Source organism: Caretta caretta, chromosome 7 (assembly GCF_965140235.1).
Source record: "Caretta caretta isolate rCarCar2 chromosome 7, rCarCar1.hap1, whole genome shotgun sequence".
Classification (NCBI taxonomy): Eukaryota; Metazoa; Chordata; order Testudines; family Cheloniidae; genus Caretta; species Caretta caretta.
The window spans coordinates 57,550,055-57,570,877 of NC_134212.1; the positions used below are offsets into that span (position 1 = coordinate 57,550,055).

Below are 20,823 nucleotides of genomic sequence, written 5' to 3' on the forward strand. Positions count from 1 at the left end.
GGGCTCAGTGGTTTTAGCGGGGCCCTTTCCTTTCCACCCGCCCTGGCCCTTCCGGCGAACCGGGGGGGGTTTCCTAGAATCTGGGTGGGCGGTGGGTGCAGCAGCAGCAGCAATCACCCTGGTGCCTCCTGCTACTGGTGCCCCAGCAGGGGGGGTGGCAAGTATCTTAGCAATAGTGGCAGGGGGGGGACCTTGGCGGTCGGGCAGGGGTGGTGGTGGGGAAGGGACAACTAATTTTGTGGAAGCAATCTCACCCCTCTCGTTCCCCGCCATTGTGAGCAGGGAAAGATAGGGAGACACCGGAAGGAGGAGGGGGGGAGGGGAGAAAACGGAATAGCCCCTCCTTCCGCTAGGCTGCGGACAGGAAGAGAAGGAATGCCGAGGGGGGGGGACTGGGAGGAGGGGGGGGGAAATTGGGGTCCAGTAATAGGGGCAAGCTGTGGGATAAGCAATCCGGGGGGGGGGGGGGTGCAGACCCACACACGTTTGTCCAAAGAGTCTCGGTTGGTCGGCTGTTGTGTCCGGTCCGGAAGGCAAAGTTCAAAGCGAACAGCTGGATCCGAAAGGAGATGGCAGATTGCCAGCAGGGACAGACGGCGGGGGGGCCGTGACAGTTGTAATAACGATGGGGGGTAGGGGCACCGATGGATCGGGGGTGGGGGTCTCCACGCCACACCCCCTGTGCCGCCACAAACGCAAGTAATCACAGTCAAACTCCCCCCCACGAGAGTATAATTCAGAAAGTTACTCAATCTTACGGCCCTCTTCACGATGATTTATAGCTCCCTTGAATTATTTCTTCTGTCTGCTGAAATCTTCTTCTCCGGCTGTGTTGGCTGTGTTCCAAGGCTTCTGGCATGTTAAGAATGTTGTAAAGTCTGAGCTGCTGGCAAAACGGCTGGGTCTAGGGGTTTCCACTCCCCCTTCCGGACAGCAAATTGGCAATCTTCCCCCTCCTCCTCCGGGGGCTCAGCTGAGGCAAGTAGCTGCGCCCGAAAGCAGGCGTGGGGTGGGGCGGGTGCTGGCGAAGGACGTAGATGGAAAAAAAACACAAAAAATGAAAAGAAAAAACAAAAAAGCGTCTGGCCTGGTCGGGGGGGGACTAAGGCAGGTGCAAAAAGTAAGAAAAATCCGGGCCAGGGGGCTTTAGGAAAGAATAGAAAGCAGATAGCTGAGGAGCAAGCAAAAGACGTTCCGTTTCCCAACAGGGAAGGTTCCAGAACAATCAGGAACTTTCTGGAAACAATTAAGGCAGACAGGCTGATTAGAATACCTGCAGCCAATCAAGAAGCTGCTAGAATCAATTAAGGCAGGCTAATCAGGGCACCTGGGTTTAAAAGGAACTCACTTCAGTTTGTGGTGCATGTGCAAGGAGCTGGGAGCAAGAGGTGCAAGAAGCTGAGAGTGAGAAGGCGTACTACTGGAAGACTGAGAAGCATAAGCATCATAAGACATCAGGAGGAAAGGCCTGTGGTGAGAATAAAGAAGGTGCTGGGAGGAGGCCATGGGGAAGTAGCCCAGGGAGTTGTAGCTGTCGCACAGCTGTTACAGAAGCCACTGTAAACAGCTGCAATCCACAGGACCCTGGGCTGGAACTTGGAGTAGAGGGCTGGCCCACATTCCCCCCCATCCCTCCAACTCCCTACTTGATACCGGAGGAGTTGAACTGGACTGTGGGTTCCACCAGAGGGAAAGGTCTCTGGCCTGTTCCCCGATCCACTAGGTGGATCAGCAGAGACTGCGGGGATTGTTCTTCTTCCTTTCCCCATGCTGGCCAGTGATGAGGCTAACTGAGTGAATGGCAGATTTGAGCTATGAAAGTGGCCAGACTGAGGGCTGCCATGAACCTCTGAGGTGAGAAAATCCGCCAATAAGGACAGGACCCACCAAGGCAGAGGAGGAACTTTGTCACAATGATCATACATCTTCTCTTGCTTTCTCTACCTCCCAGCTTGGTCCCAAGCCTGGAATATGTATCATAAAGCTACATACATATGTCAATATATAGAAGTCTTGAGGTGAGTTAGAAAATTGATGAGAAGCAACTTTATTAACACTGTGCTTAGTTTAACTTGCATGAACGAGTAGGGGAGGGAGAACTCTAGTTCAGTCTGAAGCTACAGACACGCTGCCTATCAATGCAAGATGCCAAGCCAAAAGCATTACATCATCACAATTTATTCTCATTGGCTGGTCAGAGCTCAAGGGCTGGACACAGTTACTAACTCCTTGTCAATAAAGAAGCCTTACGGCTGCCTAAAGAAGTTTCCATAGTTGTCAGCTACATCACAAATGAAGTGAAAACATACCCAGCTTCTCTTCACACCTGAGCCTGTCTGAGAACACTACACGATTATTGTACATAGCTTTTTGAGTCAATTGTAGGGTTAATTTTTGATATTATACTTAATTTTGTTAAATCAGAGTTACATAAAAAACTAGTAACTTATCTGTTTCAAGACAATAAGTTCATTTCTCTCACTGTGTATGTGAGTCCAAAATAAAAAAAAAAATCAAATTCATGCACAGGTTTGGGGTATTGAGATAACCTTTATCAAGGAAGAACACAGAACTGGTATGATTTTGGTGCAATTGACGCAAAACTCATCACTGGCATTATATCAATGTCTTTGGGGTCAACGAGAGGTTTCAAGGTAAAGTTCTGCAAAATCATTGTCAGTACCAAAAATAGCTCCATCTGAGCCAGATCCAGTCCCATGCAAATTCCTTTCCCTACAATGAAAAAGTAATTTTGAGTTGATCCTGGAGATCTTTCTCTGTAGCACATTTTAAATACTTATTATGGAAGCAAAATCTCAGGATTAAAATTAGATGCACAGAGTAATTCAGGGCAAGTACATGGAGGATAATGGCTATCTCTGAGTTCAGGAAGGTATGAAAGCAATCTCAGAACTGTTAGCAATTATCTTCAAGAGCTCACGAAGGATGGGTGAGGTCCCAGAAGACTGCAGATGGAAAAACATGGTACCCAGCTTTAACAAGAGGAACAAAGAGGACCAGGGGAATTGTAGACCAGTCAGCCTGGAAAGATACTGGAACAAATTAGGAAACAATCAATTTGTAAGCACCTTGAAGATAACAGGGTTATGAGGAAGAGCCAGCATGGATTTGTCAAGAGCAAATCAAGCCAAACCATCCCGATTTCCTTCTTTAACAGGGTTACTGGCCTAGAGAAGAGAGATCATTAGCAAACAAGGGAAATGTGGTCTAGATCAGTGGTTCTCAAAGCCGGACCTTCGCTTGTTCAGGGAAAGCCCCTGGTGGGCCAGACTGGTTTGTTTACCTGCCACGTCCACAGGTTCAGCTGATCGCGGCTCCCACTGGCCGCAGTTCACCGCTCCAGGCCAATGGGGGCTCCGGGAAGGGTGGCCAGCAAGTCCTTTGGCCCGTGCCGCTTCCCACAGCCCCCATTGGCCTGGAGCGGCAAACCGCGGCCAGTGGGAGCCGCGATCAGCCGAACCTGCGGATGCAGCAGGTAAACAAACTGGTCCAGCCTGCCAGGGGCTTTCCCTGAACAAGCGGCGGACTGGATTTGAGAACCACTGGTCTAGATGAAATTACTATAAGGTGGGTGCACAACTGGTTGAAAAAACTTACTCAAAGAGTAGCGATCAATAGTTTTCTTTCAGACTGGGAAGATGTATCTAATGGGGTCCTACAAGGTCTTTCCTGAGACCAGTACTAGTCAATATTTTCATTAATGACTTGGATAATGGAGTGGAGAGTATGCTTATAATATTTGCACAACTATAATGCAAAACTATAAAATGGCTAAGCAGTAATTCTACTGAAAAGGATTGGGGGGTTATAGTGGATATAGCCGTTAAATATACGTCAACCATGTGATGCAGTTGCAAAAAAAGCTAACCACAGTGTGAAGTGTATTAATTGGAGTGTTGTATGTAAGACACAGGAGGTAATCGTCTTGCTCTGCTCAGCACTGGTAAGGTCTCAGCTGGAGTACCCTGTCCAGTTCTGGGCATCACACTTTAGGAAAGATGTGGATAAATTTGAGAGAGTCTTGAGGAGAGCAACAAAAATGATCAAAGATGTAGAAAACCTGACCTATGGGCATGTCTAGTCTTGAGAAAAGATGACTGAGGGGGGACCTAATTACAGTCTTCAAATATGTGAAGGGCTGTTATAAAGAGGACAGGAATCAGTTGTTCTCCTTGTCCCCTGAAGGTAGGACAAGTAGTGATGGGCTTAATCTACAGCAAGGGAAATGTAGGTTATATATTAGGGTATGTCTACACTACGGAATAAGGTCGAATTTATAGAAGTCGGTTTTTTAGAAATCGGTTTTATATATTCGAGTGTGTGTGTCCCCACAGAAAATGCTCTAAGTTCATTAACTCGGCGGAGCGCTTCCACAGTACCGAGGCTAGAGTCGACTTCCGGAGTGTTGCACTGTGGGTAGCTATCCCACAGTTCCCGCAGTCTCCGCTGCCCATTGGAATTCTGGGTTGAGATCCCAATGCCTGATGGGGCTAAAACATTGTCGCGGGTGGTTCTGGGTACGTATCGTCAGGCCCCCCGTTCCCTCCCTCCCTCCGTGAAAGCAAGGGCAGACAATCGTTTCGCACCTTTTTTCCTGAGTTACCTGTGCAGACGCCATACCACGGCAAGCATGGAGCCCGCTCAGGTAACCGTCACCCTATGTCTCCTGGGTGCTGGCAGACGCGGTACGGCTTTGCTGCACAGTAGCAGCAACCCCTTGCCTTCTGGCAGCAGACGGTGCAGTACGATTGGTAGTCATCCTCATCGTGTCCGAGGTGCTCCTGGCCACGTCGGCTGGGAGCGCCTGGGCAGACATGGGCGCAGGGACTAAATTTGGAGTGACTTGACCAGGTCATTCTCTTTAGTCCTGCAGTCAGTCCTATTGAACCGTCTTATGGTGAGCGGGCAGGCGATACGGACTGCTAGCAGTCGTACTGTACCATCTTCTGCCAGGCAGGCAAGAGATGAGGATTGCTAGCAGTCGTATTGTACCATCTTCTGCCAGGCAGGCAAGAGATGAGGATGGCTAGCAGTCGTACTGTACCATCTTCTGCCGAGCAGCCATGAGATGTGGATGGCATGCAGTCCTTCTGCACCGTCTGCTGCCAGCCAAAGATGTAAAAGATAGATGGAGTGGGTCAAAACAAGAAATACACCAGATTTGTTTTGTACTCATTTGCCTCCTCCCCTGTCTAGGGGACTCATTCCTCTAGGTCACACTGCAGTCACTCACAGAGAAGGTGCAGCGAGGTAAATCTAGCCATGTATCAATCAGAGGCCAGGCTAACCTCCTTGTTCCAATAAGAACGATAACTTAGGTGCACCATTTCTTATTGGAACCCTCCGTGAAGTCCTGCCTGAAATACTCCTTGATGTAAAGACACCCCCTTTGTTGATTTTAGCTCCCTGAAGCCAACCCTGTAAGCCGTGTCGTCAGTCGCCCCTCCCTCCGTCAGAGCAACGGCAGACAATCGTTCCGCGCCTTTTTTCTGTGCGGACACCATACCAAGGCAAGCATGGAGGCCGCTCAGCTCACTTTGGCAATTAGGAGCACATTAAACACCACACGCATTATCCAGCAGTATATGCAGTACCAGAACCTGGCAAAGCGATACCAGGCGAGGAGGCGACGTCAGCGCGGTCACGTGAGTGATCAGGACATGGACACAGATTTCTCTGAAAGCATGGGCCCTGCCAATGCATGCATCATGGTGCTAATGGGGCAGGTTCATGCGGTGGAACGCCGATTCTGGGCTCGGGAAACAAGCACAGACTGGTGGGACCGCATAGTGTTGCAGGTCTGGGACGATTCCCAGCGGCTGCGAAACTTTCGCATGCGTAAGGGCACTTTCATGGAACTTTGTGACTTGCTTTCCCCTGCCCTGAGGCGCATGAATACCAAGATGAGAGCAGCCCTCACAGTTGAGAAGCGAGTGGCGATAGCCCTGTGGAAGCTTGCAACGCCAGACAGCTACCGGTCAGTTGGGAATCAATTTGGAGTGGGCAAATCTACTGTGGGGGCTGCTGTGATGCAAGAAGCCCACGCAATCAAAGATCTGCTGATATCAAGGGTAGTGACCCTGGGAAATGTGCAGGTCATAGTGGATGGCTTTGCTGTAATGGGATTCCCTAACTGTGGTGGGGCTATAGACGGAACCCATATCCCTATCTTGGCACCGGAGCACCAAGCCGCCGAGTACATAAACCGCAAGGGGTACTTTTCGATAGTGCTGCAAGCTCTGGTGGATCACAAGGGACGTTTCACCAACATCAACGTGGGATGGCCGGGAAAGGTGCATGATGCTCGCATCTTCAGGAACTCTGGTCTGTTTCAAAAGCTGCAGGAAGGGACTTTATTCCCAGACCAGAAAATAACTGTTGGGGATGTTGAAATGCCTGTATGTATCCTTGGGGACCCAGCCTACCCCTTAATGCCATGGCTCATGAAGCCGTACACAGGCAGCCTGGACAGTAGTCAGGAGCTGTTCAACTACAGGCTGAGCAAGTGCAGAATGGTGGTAGAATGTGCATTTGGACGTTTAAAGGCGCGCTGGCGCAGTTTACTGACTCGCTTAGACCTCAGCAAAACCAATATTCCCACTGTTACTACTGCTTGCTGTGTGCTCCACAATATCTGTGAGAGTAAGGGGGAGACGTTTATGGCGGGATGGGAGGTTGAGGCAAATCGCCTGGCTGCTGGTTACGTGCAGCCAGACACCAGGGCGGTTAGAAGAGCACAGGAGGGTGCGGTACGCATCAGAGAAGCTTTGAAATCCAGTTTCATGACTGGCCAGGCTACGGTGTGAAAGTTCTGTTTGTTTCTCCTTGATGAAACCCCCCGCCCCTTGGTTCACTCTACTTCCCTGTAAGCTAACCACCCGCCCCTCCTCCCTTCAATCACCGCTTGCAGAGGCAATAAAGTCATTGTTGCTTCACATTCATGCATTCTTTATTCATTCATCACACAAATAGGGGGATGACTACCAAGGTAGCCCAGGAGGGGTGGTGGAGGAGGGAAGGAAAATGCCACACAGCACTTTAAGCACAGCACTTTAAAAGTTTACAACTTTAAAATGTATTGAATGACAGCCTTCTTTTTTTGGGGCAATCCTCTGTGGTGGAGTGGCTGGTTGGCCGGAGGCCCCCCCACCGCGTTCTTGAGTGTCTGGGTGTGGAGGCTATGGAACTTGGGGAGGAGGGCGGTTGGTTACAGAGGGGCTGCAGTGGCAGTCTGTGCTCCAGCTGCCTTTGCTGCAGCTCAACCATACACTGGAGCATACTGGTTTGGTCCTGCAGCAGCCTCAGCATTGAATCCTGCCTCCTCTCATCACGCTGCCGCCACATTTGAGCTTCAGCCCTGTCTTCAGCCCGCCACTTACTCTCTTCAGCCCGCCACTTACTCTCTTCAGCCCGCCACCTCTCCTCCCGGTCATTTTGTGCTTTCCTGCACTCTGACATTATTTGCCTCCACGCATTCGTCTGTGCTCTGTCAGTGTGGGAGGACAGCATGAGCTCGGAGAACATTTCATCGCGAGTGCATTTTTTTTTCTTTCTAAGCTTCACTAGCCTCTGGGAAGGAGAAGATCCTGTGATCATTGAAACACATGCAGCTGGTGGAGAAAAAAAAAGGGACAGCGGTATTTAAAAAGACACATTTTATAAAACAGTGGCTACACTCTTTCAGGGTAAACCTTGCTGTTAACATTACATACATAGCACATGTGCTTTCGTTACAAGGTCGCATTTTGCCTCCTCCCACCGCGTGACTACCCCCTCAACCTTCCCCCCTCCCTGTGGCTAACAGCGGGGAACATTTCTGTTTAGCCACAGGCAAACAGCCCAGCAGGAATGGGCTCCTCTGAGTGTCCCCTGAAGAAAAGCACTCTATTTCAACCAGGTGACCATGAATTATATCTCACTCTCCTGAGGATAACACAGAGAGATAAAGAACGGATGTTGTTTGAATGCCAGCAAACATACACTGCAATGCTTCGTTCTACAATGATTCCCGAGTACGTGTTACTGGCCTGGAGTGGTAAAGTGTCCTACCATGAAGGACTCAATAAGGCTGCCCTCCCCAGAAACCTTTTGCAAAGGCTTTAGGACTACATCTAGGAGAACCGCAAATGCCAGGGCAAAGTAATCCTTTCACATGCTTGCTTTTAAACCATGTATAGTATTTTAAAAGGTACACTCACCAGAGGTCCCTTCTCCGCCTGCTGGGTCCAGGAGGCAGCCTTGGGTGGGTTCGAGGGGTACTGGCTCCAGGTCTAGGGTGAGAAACAGTTCCTGGCTGTCGGGAAAACCGGTTTCTCCGCTTGCTTGCTGTGAGCGATCTACAACCTCCTCATCATCATCATCTTCTTCGTCCCCAAAACCTGCTTCCGTATTGCCTCCATCTCCATTGAAGGAGTCAAACAACACGGCTGGGGTAGTGGTGGCTGAACCCCCTAAAATGGCATGCAGCTCATCATAGAAGTGGCATGTTTGGGGCTCTGACCCAGAGCGGCTGTTCGCCTCTCTGGTTTTCTGGTAGGCTTGCCTCAGCTCCTTCAGTTTCACGCGGCACTGCTTCGGGTCCCTGTTATGGCCTCTGTCCTTCATGCCCTGGGAGATTTTCACAAAGGTTTTGGCATTTCGAAAACTGGAACGGAGTTCTGATAGCACGGATTCCTCTCCCCAAACAGCGATCAGATCCCGTACCTCCTGTTCGGTCCATGCTGGAGCTCTTTTGCGATTCTGGGACTCCATCATGGTCACCTGTGCTGATGAGCTCTGCATGGTCACCTGCAGCTTGCCACGCTGGCCAAACAGGAAATGAGATTCAAAAGTTCGCGGTTCTTTTCCTGTCTACCTGGCCAGTGCATCTGAGTTGAGAGTGCTGTCCAGAGTGGTCACAATGGAGCACTCTGGGATAGCTCCCGGAGGCCAATACCATCGAATTGTGTCCACAGTACCCCAAATTCGAGCCGGCAACGTCGATTTAAGCGCTAATCCACTTGTCAGGGGTGGAGTAAGGAAATCGATTTTAAGAGCCCTTTAAGTCGAAATAAAGGGCTTCATTGTGTGGACGGGTGCAGGTTTACATCGATTTAACGCTGCTAAATTCGACCTAAAGTCCTAGTGTAGACCAGGGCTAAGTGTTACGAATTACACCTGAGAGGACACGCACACAACTGCTGCGAATTATACCTGATAGGACACGCACACCAGTGCTGCGAATTATACCTGATAGGTCATGCACACCAATGTTGCAAATTATACCTGATAGGTCACGCACAGTTCGAATCTAGGCTGAGGCACAGAAACAAAGTCCACAACTGCAGAGTTCCCAAAAGACACTAAGTTTATTACGCTCGAGCATGGTGCCCCCCTGCTAGCCAAGAGGGGACCCTGAATACAGATTATACAAAGGTTATATACTTTTTAGCAAAGCATGTTGCCCTCGTGCATCGAAAACCTTAGCCAATAAACAAACCCTTGTCTTATTTACCACCTGTCCCTGCTTGGTGCATTCCTTGTGCTATACCAGTATGTTAATTACACAGCATGGTCCTAAAGCCATGCATTAGTAACTTTTATTATCAGGATGGGAGGCCTCACATCACGGCCAAGAGACAGGGAGTTAGAGACTAACAAAAACCAGATACTGGGAGTCAAGGCAGGCTGGAGACAAGGAGGAGGATTTTCACAGGGATTCAGTATCTAAGGATCACTCCTCCTGGTGTATGATGTGCTGGCATTTAAACAATGGTGGGCCCCAAACCAAAATGGAGTCACATGTGCTAACTTTTCCTTAACAGTCCTCCCTTTCTTTTTGTACATCAGTAAGCTATATTGGGGCTGAGTAACCGCGCTGCAGGGTTAGCAACTGCCGACAGCACATACTGCAGCATTGTAGGCATACAAAAAATAACGCAAAAACAATAACAGTCAAAAAAAGTTAATACAAAATATGCCGTCCCCAAGTCCCCACATCCAGTAGCCATGAGGTGAGCCAGTCCCAGACCTCCTGGAATCCTGCTTTGGTAGTGTCGAGGCTGATGTGGTGGAATAGGGCTGCCTGTTGCTCGAGGATGTGGATGTCAGTTTCCACCCTATGGTGCTGATTTACACACACACAACAGCTTGAGTTGACCAGAGCACAAACCCCGCCCTGATTTGCAAGGAGATAATCCAGGGCTAGGCAGTTTTGCAATGTAGTTTGGGATAGCTGGGTGACTTCAATTTGAAGGGCAGATAGAGCATCTGCAGTAGCATTTGCCATTAGTTCCAAAGCAGCTGAAATATTAACTATAGCTTTTTCCAGCTCGCTTACTCCCAACCATGGCAGAAACCAATGCACAAAGGAGTGAAAGCCTTTGGGCCGTTGAGAAAGGGGGTTTAAAGGAATACTTCGTCTGTCCCTCCATACTAGACTGCGGATCTCTCCCCAGGTCAGGTTCTGGTGTACTGTCACGGCGGGTACTATAGCCCCTAAGGTACATGTACCACACCATCCTGCTGGGAGAACCTTATAGGCTGAGTGATTGCATAACCAATACCAGCCAGACCCCTCGGGGACTGGTCACGGGGTTCTGGAGTAGGTAAAGGGACCTCCTGCACCAGAGCTGATTTGGGTGGTGTCCTTGCACCCCACAAAATTCCCTACAAAAACTGTATTTTCTATGCCCTTACGTCATGACACACATAAAGCATAATTATCCTGCGCCACCATATCAATAGACCATATTTGGATTGTAACATTCCAGTTAAATGTAGTGTTTGCCCATAGCTTAGCTTGGAGTGTTCGATTAAGGGGGATAGGTACCCCTACCAACGGGACCCCCTGACCTAAATATGTGGGGGTATGAATACAAAACCAACACTGCGTTCGATTTACACCCTGTTTGATAACACGGGTTAAATTCAAGAAGCTATTGCCCTCCCATCATTGTACTGGACTTGGGAATAGGGAGAGGACCCCCCCAGGCAAACCATACCAATGTCGGCATCCTCCCCTGTACCATACAAAAAACACTACCCCCAATGTAAGTCCAATAAACAGGAACACAAAAAGTCCTGGTGGGCTGTGAAGGTCCCAGTAGCTGGAAAGCTCAGTCCATGGGTTGGTTGTAGTGTTCATTCGTGAAGTCGCTCGTCCAATGGCTTGTCAGGGTCAGGTGGGGGTCCCAGCGCCAACTTAACGTAGCTATGATGGATCCAGGAACCTTTACCTGCAAAGGAGTGGTGGCAGACGGTGGGAGTAATGTTCGTGGCTGTAAGGCGTTTTTGGTATTTATACTTGCCTACAAGCACAGGTTCCAGCCTCTGGAATAAACCCACCCCACCACTTCACTTCACATTCCCAAGAATAAATCCCGCAACTTCCTCCCTGCCAATGTACAATGCTCCATTTTTGCCATTAAGGCCAACTCTAAGTGTCTTTTGCAGTCAGGAATCCTTCGGTTTTGGTGGTTTTAGCAGAGCAGGCATTTTTTCTTTTTTCTTGGAACAGTCATGGTTTTGCATTATACAGGGGAGAGGTTACTAGCACGTCACCCTGTAGTGCTTTGGTTTCTTTAGCAAATACTGAATGCAGGTTAGCTTTGTCATTGGACAAGGGAGAGGTTACTAGCACTTCACCTTGTTTTTTTTTTTTGTTGGTTTTTTGTTGGTTTTTTTTTGCTGTTTAAAAGGAGGAAAGAAAAAAAAAACCCAGAAGGAGGGACAGGCTGATCAGTAGTTGAAGTGAAGTCATCTCGAGGTGGAGGGGTCTTTTTGCAGTAAGAAGCATGGGTCCAGGCAGTCAGTCCTTGGCACTTCACAGCGGTGTTGGTAGTTAGCAGGACTTAATAAGGGCCTTTCCAGCATGGGGCCAGAGTAGTCTTTTGTTGATGGACCTTTATTTAGACCCAGTCACCTGGTTTTAACAAATGGCAGGTTTGCTCAGGATTCTTGAAGCAGGACTTCTTTTACCTGTAAATACAGAGACCTAACACATTTCATTAATGTCTGGCAGTGTGTTGCAGATCTCACAGCTGCTTGGGCACATTCAAGCCCCCCTCTTTCTTGGCTATTAGCCAAATCCTAGCTATGAGTAGTGTCCTTGGGCAGGCCAGTGTCTTATCTTTGGACCGAGCCTGCCAGCTGCAGCGTTGAATTAGCTCGTCCTCCGTTTTATTTCTTTTTCCCTTTTTGGCTTTTATTAACCTGCAAAGGAAACTTTCACTTTTTACTTATACACCTTTGTTTAAAAAGGAACACATGTACATTGCCCATTATACAGCACTTTAGTCTTATTGTTTAATGTATGCCACATACACCCTTCTAGGAAAATAACTTTATTACAGAGCTTTGGAGCAACAAGCCAGGACAAGCACACCCACTTTTGAGGAGTCCACTTGGTACAACCTCTGGTGTTCAATAGCTTTCCTCCCTCCCCAGCCCTCTGTCTAGAAATGTGAGGTAGCCAGAAGGATCTCATGTATAATATGGGGAGTGGGTTAACCTTTCATGTCCTTGCTTCCAAAGACTGTTGGTGTGCAAATTTTAACAACAAATTTTTTTAATTAAAAGATCTGGCCAATGAATTTTTTTTTTTAACTTAAGCAAATGTATTAAACTTTAGTATATTACATTTTTTAATATTATCCAAACACTTTGTATTCCAAGTTGAATAAAACAAGTATCTGCATTTTGATTTAACCCTTCTATTTAGTTTTAAACTAAACTGTCCTATGAAAAATTAAACACAGCAATTTTGGCCACAAGACAAACACCACAAGACAGGACATAAAACACAGAACAGAATTCCTATTGTGCCAGTAAATTCATGAGATGTTGAATTGCTTTTCAGCTGGCATCAGTTTTCTTTGATTTTCTGAAAGACAAAAATAAAACACAGATCTACCCCTTTTGGGCAGTCAGTCATTGCTTAAAATATTTTTTTTTATACAAATACCCTTGTTAATTGCAGGCAAAACAGAGGAATTACCCATATATTCTTATATTTGTTTCATAGGCAGCCCAGGTTTCAGTGGCCTCTACCTTATCAGTTAGGTAATTTACATTAAAACAAATGCTTTCCGGCTTGCTTTTGGATCTGCAGGTTAAAGATTTTTACTTTAAACAGGGCACAATGAACTTTACTAGACTTTTGATTGCCTTTTACTTTTAACTCCTGCTGTCAAACACACAGCGACCTGAAAAGGAAGACACCACCTATTGTAGCACCTTGGAGCCCAATAAGATATTAATTAAGTAGCACTGTATAATTGCATTTCTTTGGAAAAGGGCCCATTTTTTTCCAAAATGGCTGCAAAGAAACCAAAAATTTTTTTCTTTCCAGTATTTCACAAAGTTCAACTGCTTAATTCTTTCCAGCAACTAAAGAGTTAACTTCTTACTTTACTTTCTTAAATTACTTGCTTATTTCCCAAAACGACACCCAATTAACTTAGATTTTACCATTCCAAGTATTATTCCGGGATTTACGTTTTCCATTCCTGCAATTATTTACTCCTCTTTTTTCACTATGACATTTAAGTTTCCAACCTGTTTTCCAATCTCTCTATCTGTTGCCTGCCCGCTTGGGCCTGATCCTGTTTTTTTCTCTGAACTGTCCCTTCCATGAGCCCCAGCTTTGTTTCACTACCAAATTAACAAGGAGGGTGGGCTTCTTAACCAGCCCCCAGCCCTCCTGGTCTCTTTTCTTAAATATTTTTACTTACAAGGGCTACTCGAGTCCTTCCCCCATGAGGCTTGTCACCTGGACAGAAAGCATGGCTAATTGGCAAGCAAGGAGGTGACGGGCATAAGTCAGAAAGTGGAGGGTAAGCCGGAGGAGGGGCAGAAGCAGGCATAGCACAGAGCGGGGCGGGAGACCCCTGAGATGAATAAGAAAAGGAGGAGGAAAGAGGACGTCCTTTCGCATGCGCATAAGCCCAGTTGTTCCATACATACCAATAATCCATCTGGGCTGGAGCTTTGTTTTCCAGCCTTTTCCTAAGCGCTGTTAATTTTTCCCCAGCAAAGGAACCATCCGGTGGCCAGTCAAAAGGTGTTTGAGTTGTTAGTGCTGGCCACTCAACCTTGCACAAGATTACAGCTTTTTTTTTTTTTTTTACCTAACCCATGGGTACCAGAAATAGTCCCTCAATTCTTGAGAATTTCAGCCAAAGGGTCCCCTTACTTACACTCTGCCCAGAACCCATAATGGGCTACCAAAAGGACACCAAATGTGCCACCTTATCGCCTAAGCGACGGCTCACACCCCCCTCCTCAGAGTTCTCAAAGGTGAACTCACCCTGTGCCAGCTGGAGCTGTCCGAGAGGAGGAGTGTAGTCTCGCTTGTTGGGGCGAGCCTAGAGTCCCTTCGTGGTCGCCAAAACTGTTACGAATTACACCTGAGAGGACACGCACACAACTGCTGCGAATTATACCTGGTAGGACACGCACACAAATGCTACGAATTACACCTGGTAGGACACGCACACAAATGCTGCGAATTATACCTGATAGGACACGCACACCAGTGCTGCGAATTATACCTGATAGGACACGCACACCAGTGCTGCGAATTATACCTGATAGGTCACGCACACCAATGTTGCAAATTATACCTGATAGGTCACGCACAGTTCGAATCTAGGCTGAGGCACAGAAACAAAGTCCACAACTGCAGAGTTCCCAAAAGACACTAAGTTTATTACGCTCGAGCATGGTGCCCCTCTGCTAGCCAGGAGGGGACCCTGAATACAGATTATACAAAGGTTATATACTTTTTGGCAAAGCATGTTGCCCTCGTGCATCGAAAACCTTAGCCAATAAACAAACCCTTGTCTTATTTACCACCTATCCCTGCTTGGTGCATTCCTCATGCTATACCAGTATGTTAATTACACAGCATGGTCCTAAAGCCATGCATTAGTAACTTTTATTATCAGGATGGGAGGCCTCACATCAAGGCCAAAAGACAGGGAGTTAGAGACTAACAAAAACCAGATACTGGAAGTCAAGGCAGGCTGGAAACAAGGAGGAGGATTTTCACAGGGATTCAGTATCTAAGAATCACTCCTCCTGGTATATGATGTGCTGGCATTTAAACAATGGTGGGCCCCAAACCAAAATGGAGTCACATGTGCTAACTTTTCCTTAACAATTAGGAAAAGTTTTTAAGAGTAATTAAGATCTGGAACAGGCTTCCAAGGGAGGTTGTGGAATCTCCATCACTGGAGGATTTTTAGAACAGGCTGGACAAACATCTGCCAGGGATGGTCTAGATTTACGTGGTCCCACATCATGCAGGGGGCTGGACTTGATGAACTCTCAAGGTCCCTCCCAGCCCTACATTTCTAGGATCTCTCTCCTGATGACTACGCAGTTGGCTTTGTCCTACTGTATGTTTCGTACTCCCTTCAATTTTAGCATTGTCTGCATGTTTGATCATGGATTAATTTATACCTGACAGACACCACACAAAGCAAGACAAGAAGTTGCCAGGCAGAGCGAAGAGAAGGGAATGTGTAGTTAGTCAAAAAACTCACTTCAGACGAGCAGAAAGTGACACTCTTTAAAGACTGATAGATGCTTTGCTAGTGTGAGAGACTCTTCTTGATGGGCCACCTGAAAACACTATACACTAAACAGTCTGAGAGCCACGAGGAAGTTCAAGGCAAAGCTAGAAGACAGTCTGGGATCTGAAATAAAAACGGCTTCTTTTACTTACAGAAAAAGGCATGAAGAAGTCACTCTTCTTAAAGGCACCATTTTTGTCCAAGAAATGTCCCAGGTTAAATTGCTCTGGGTTTACAAATTTTTTGCTGTCACATAGAACTGACTTCAGTGCAGGGAATATCGTGGTGCCCTGAATTCACAAATGCAGGAAAAAAGAGTTAAAGTGGACACTATCCAGAAGAGAGAAGCCTTCAAAATTCACTTGAGTTGGACTGTGAGACCCATCTTTGTTCTTCTTCATTTCCTTGAATCCCCTGAACGTCATGTTTTCAACCAGAAGCAGAAATATTAAAATGTCTTGAGCACAGCTAATCCCACTGATCTACAGTCCACCCTTTGTACCTCCGTGCCAGTGATACACTGAGTGCCTTTGGGCAAGGCACTTTGGGCAAGGCACTTTTTGTCTCAGAGCCCTTGTTAGAGTAGCAAGTTTATTTTACCTCTGTATTTGGTACTGGTGAGACCGCTGCTGGAATACTGTGTCCAGTTCTGGTGCCACAACTCAAATGAATAAAAGATTAGAAAACATATTTTATAGTGTGTGATGGGTTCGATCACAGAGACCCCCCCTTGATGCTGTCACCTGACATGCTGGAATTACCTCTGAGCCCGTCTTCCACTGCCAGCTTGGGACTCCAGAACCCTGCCTTGTTGAGGAAGACATGCTAGCCTGCTGCAACAAAGGCCCAGGTCTGGTCCACACCCCCAAAGCTGCAGACTTTAACCAAAAATGGCTCAGCAAGTCACCTGTCTCCAGCACCCAGACAGGCAGCTCCCAATAGGATCCAAACCCCAAATAAATCTGTTTTATTCTGCATAAAGCTTATACCGGGTAAACTCATAAATTGTCCACCCACTGTAACACTGATAGATAGATATGCACAGCTGTTTTGTGCATCTTCAGTCTTTCCAGAAAATATCTTCTGAATGCCCCAACATTTTTAAATATCCCCCAGGGAGGCCCAGGCATGTAATCCACGAGAGTTGGGAAAAAATTGTACAACTATAAAGGTTGAAAGAAAAACACAGGTTGATTTATCTGGACACAACAGATAATCATAGTGTGCACTCAAATGACTCAACTACAGCAGTACAATACAATACTTCTGAGGCACCTTCTATCAAAATGGATTCAACAGAACGTTGCAAACTCCACTAAGTCAGACTATCGAACATATACAAATTCATCACAAAAATCCCAGTGCCATTCAGTTATAGCAACTAAGATACACGCCATTTTTTCCAACATAACACACATCCTTTTCTTGAAAAAACAAACAACTCCCCAAACTTAGCTCTAACCACAGATTTTCTTAGGCAGTTATAAACCATTATAGATTTTAAAAGGACACTACACTTTAGACTTCCTGAGGTAGCAGTTAAAGGGCCAAATTACCTGCTGGTGTAACTCTATTTCTTTTGACTGAACTATGCCAGCAGAGAGTTTGGCCCTTCATTGTGCATTTCGTGAGGTTTTCAGGGATGGGGTGAGTGCGTGGTGGCTGGCTGTGAACTGGAAGTGAAAGGAAGTTTGCTTTGGAGGTGAGGAATGTGATCACATTCACCTAGCACATTGCAGAAGTCCTAGGGAATGTTTTGATGTTGATGTTGATATCAGTGTTTTTATTGGTGATTTCCTTGATTTTTTACCAATTGTGTAGATAGAGAATGTCGTCGAGCAAACTTAATTCTGACCTAACAAAGTGTTTTGTGTGGGAATTTAAACAATACATAGAAACAAGTTTGAGGCTGGGTTTGGTAGCAGCAGCAGCTTAACAAGGAGAAGGAGACCATTATGGGAATCTGAAATAACACTTGTTTAGTGAAAATTAATAGTTAAAGAAAGAAATCTCTGTCCCCTCTCCCAGTACAAAGGAGAAGAATAGAATAAACACTTGAACATACCGCTGTCCAGGGAGAGCACTGGAGCTTGCCATTTTCCTCTATAAGATTTATTAATGTCACAAACTTCTTATCTTCATAGTCAAACCGGTCCCCAGAGATGATGGAGCAGATGACGTTGGAGTCAGCGTGGGTGAGGAAGAGGGTGGGGTCAAAGGGCCGCCCTGGAGCAAAACAAAACTCAAAAAGAGTCAGTTTTAATTCTGTGTTTTCACCCTCAGCATCAGAGTCACTGACAGCACAGGGATGTTGTGGATTTTCTACCCCAGGGCAAGGTGGGGCTCATTGTAATATTCCCTGAGGAGGGTGGGTTAGGGCTGCCCCAATCCCCCCTCTTACCTCTCACATGCTAAATTAAACACGTGCCACTTTTTTTTCTTGGCAATCAGTTTTCACTGTCTGCTCTGCTGCTCTCTGCCTGGCACACTCTGGTCTGACCAGGGGCCATCAGTGCCTCTCTGAGTGACACCTGCCAGTCTGACTTGAGGCCCATTTAACAGAAAGAATCCCAACCCTTTCACAAGAAGATCCTGCTCAGAGGGCTCTGCCTGAGTCATCACTTGTGTTTTTTAGCATCATTACTATTTAGCACCATTGTAAAGGCAGTCTTACTATATCGTGCTGAAACTTAGAGACATACTGAAACCTCATTATCTATACTCCAAGTTCTCATAAACAACTGCCTTTAGACAAATTCTCAATATCAGATGGGTTAAAAAAAAATCACAAATGAAGAACTCTGGAGGAAGATGAAACAAAAACTGATGGGACAGGAATGAAACTGGAGATGACTACAACATATATGGACAAAAGACCTGAATATCATCATAAGACAGGCATTGGACTGGAACCCTCTTGGCAAGAGGCAATAGGTAGACCATGAGTAAGTTGAAAATGCACAATTGTTAGTTATCAAATTGACATTGGAAGACGCTAAGACTGCAGTAGGAGATTGGCAAAGATGGAAGGCGCTGGGGAAGGCCCTATGTTCCACAAGGAATGGAGAGGAATACGGTAAGAGAGAATGAGTGTCAGTTATGAAGCACTGTAAATGTACACAGTGATTACAAACATTCCGATGGAGCCCATCGCTATCAAAGGTAGGTGCCAAATATGTATCAGACATCTAGCCAAGAGCAAATGAGAAGCAGCAAACTGTAGGCGTGGGTGTCTTCTTAACCCAGCACACTGGAACTAACCCGCTCTAATATGGTTCACTGTGTTAGGGTCTACAAACTCTAGACAAACATTTTCAATTTGCTCATTGGTCACAGATCAGAGGGGAGAAAATGTGAGAAAGAAACAGCCAGAAATGGTCATCTCTGGAACTTTTCACACATCCTTTCCCATTACATTAACACAGGTTGTTATATATGCAGTTAATGGCTTGAGTTATTAGACGTTTGAACCAAATAATTAATATAATGAAAAACAGAAAGAAAGATAAGAGTCTTTGACTCCTCAATTTCCAACAGACATGAAACAATCCCCACCGTGTGTGTTTCTGAGTCTTTCCACCAGAAAACGGGTTTCTTCCTGGATACGCTCCTCAATGCTTTTCTTCCCCATCCCAAAATTTCTCAGATTAGCCAGGGCAAATCAGTGGAGCTGCTTCCATCGTTCCCCACTGCTGAAAACAATACCTGGAAACAGGAAGAGAACAGGAATGAAAGGAGGGAGGGCCAGACTCAGTTTGCCTCTTTGAAAAATACCCAAACATTGGTGAGTCAAAGGTTCCATTTCAACTTAACTGATATTGTGTCTGTGTTCTAGTAGGGAGACGACATTACAGCTACATTGCAAATACTGATTGCAGTATTGCTATTGCCATGTGGGACCCCGGATATCAGAGAGACAAGGTAGGTGAGGTCATATCTTCTATTGGAGCAACCTGTGTTGGTGGAAGGATAAGCTTTTGAGCTGCACAGAACTCTTCCTCAGGTCTGCAGCAGGTAATTAGAGTGTCCAAGCTAAAAACAAGGTGGGACAGACTGCAAAAGAGTTTCACATTTAACAGAGACACTGGTTTTTTGGCCCATTGCAACTATTTATAAGACACCCTGCTGACTAACCCTCCATCATCCCACCACTGCAGAGGTGTTAATTGTTCATTTCATGTTTATAGGACACTTCATTTTCAGTCGTTTCCCAGAATGTGCCCAAGTTACAAGCCTTTGAAAAAAATCACATTTCACACATGCTCAATAGAGACTTCTTAGAGTTTAGCAGCTAAAATCGCCAAAGGTTCTGTCCTCCCGAGGCGTGAACCAGCACCTCACAGATCCTGGTGCCTGTCCATATGTGAGATGAAAACCCACTACTGCTATCAGTTACTCCATTAACTCAGTGCCTATGCACCTACACAGACATATCTTAATTCTAGCATTCCCTAAATTCTGAGTGCTTGACTTTACCACCTTAATAATGTTGCTTTCAAGAAACTACACTGAAGGTTGTTTTCACAGTCACTGTGATTCTAATAGAACTATAGTTCACTTAATGCATAAATCAGATAAAAGACTTCCTGAAAAGGACATCTTGGTTCCATATTTATTACTCCCTCATAACTAAAGAACCTTAAAAAACAAGGGTCCCAAATAAAACAATAATAAAAATAATCCTTCTCCAGCCAAGGGATCTGCCTAGTTAGTGAGGACAGGTGAGGAAGGGGATAGGAATTTGTGGTTTGTTCTGACTCTCTTTGCCTCTCCAGCCCTGCTCTTCTGGCTGTATTCTGTGCCTTGTAGGGTAGGTTGGCCTGACCGTTTTCTCTCATAAACCTTTAGTGAGATGTCAGGAAACATTCATGTCAGTGAACCAGTGATGAAATGGGGATTGAGGTCTTTCCTGGAACCAACAGTATTTACCCAATTTTTACTACCATATTAATGAAACTCCAGCTGTTTCCCTTTTCTCTTCTCAGTTGCATTCTCCCCATACAGAAAACATCAGCTCTATATGCTGACGTTACTTGAAATGTACCTGTTTCTTTGGCATGTTTTTCAAATAATGGCATACTTCCTCTTCCACTGGTTTCAGAGGAACAGCCGTGTTAGTCTGTATTTGCAAAAAGAAAAGGAGTACTTGTGGCACCTTAGAGACTAACCAATTTATTTGAGCATGAGCTTTCGTGAGCTACAGCTCACTTCATCAGATGTATACCGTGGAAACTGCAGCAGACTT

General features: G+C 46.2%; 2 protein-coding genes across 2 annotated transcripts; both read right to left on the minus strand.

Annotated features, from left to right (window-relative positions):
• Positions 1-2,554: 2,554 nt before the first annotated feature.
• Positions 2,555-19,508, minus strand: LOC125640328 (cytochrome P450 2H2-like). Its single transcript, XM_075131152.1, has 4 exons — positions 19,134-19,508; positions 17,644-17,804; positions 15,727-15,868; positions 2,555-2,733 (listed from the first exon to the last, which is right to left on the minus strand). The coding sequence occupies exons 1-4, from the start codon at positions 19,207-19,209 to the stop codon at positions 2,555-2,557; spliced, it is 558 nt and encodes a 185-aa protein (XP_074987253.1). The 5' UTR covers positions 19,210-19,508.
• On the minus strand, positions 2,930-9,119 carry LOC142072654 (uncharacterized). Its single transcript, XM_075130136.1, has 3 exons — positions 8,220-9,119; positions 7,172-7,631; positions 2,930-2,993 (listed from the first exon to the last, which is right to left on the minus strand). Exons 1-3 carry the CDS (start codon positions 8,800-8,802, stop codon positions 2,930-2,932), a joined length of 1,107 nt encoding a protein of 368 aa, XP_074986237.1. The 5' UTR covers positions 8,803-9,119.
• Positions 19,509-20,823: the final 1,315 nt, after the last annotated feature.

Excerpts from the sequence above, each read along its gene's own strand:
- LOC142072654 (XM_075130136.1), bottom strand. The coding sequence starts at position 8,802 with ATGCAGAGCTCATCAGCACAGGTGACCATGATGGAGTCCCAGAATCGC. Across the intron at positions 7,632-8,219 it reads AGGCGGAGAAGGGACCTCTG|CTGCATGTGTTTCAATGATC; the intron begins GTGAGTGTACCT and ends TTTCTCCACCAG. Across the intron at positions 2,994-7,171 it reads CCCAGACACTCAAGAACGCG|CTGGGTACCATGTTTTTCCA; the intron begins GTGGGGGGGCCT and ends CTCTTGTTAAAG.
- LOC125640328 (XM_075131152.1), bottom strand. The coding sequence starts at position 19,209 with ATGGGGAAGAAAAGCATTGAGGAGCGTATCCAGGAAGAAACCCGTTTT. Across the intron at positions 17,805-19,133 it reads AAGACTCAGAAACACACACG|GGCGGCCCTTTGACCCCACC; the intron begins GTGGGGATTGTT and ends GTTTTGCTCCAG. Across the intron at positions 2,734-15,726 it reads CTTCATGCCTTTTTCTGTAA|GGAAAGGAATTTGCATGGGA; the intron begins GTAAAAGAAGCC and ends TTTTCATTGTAG.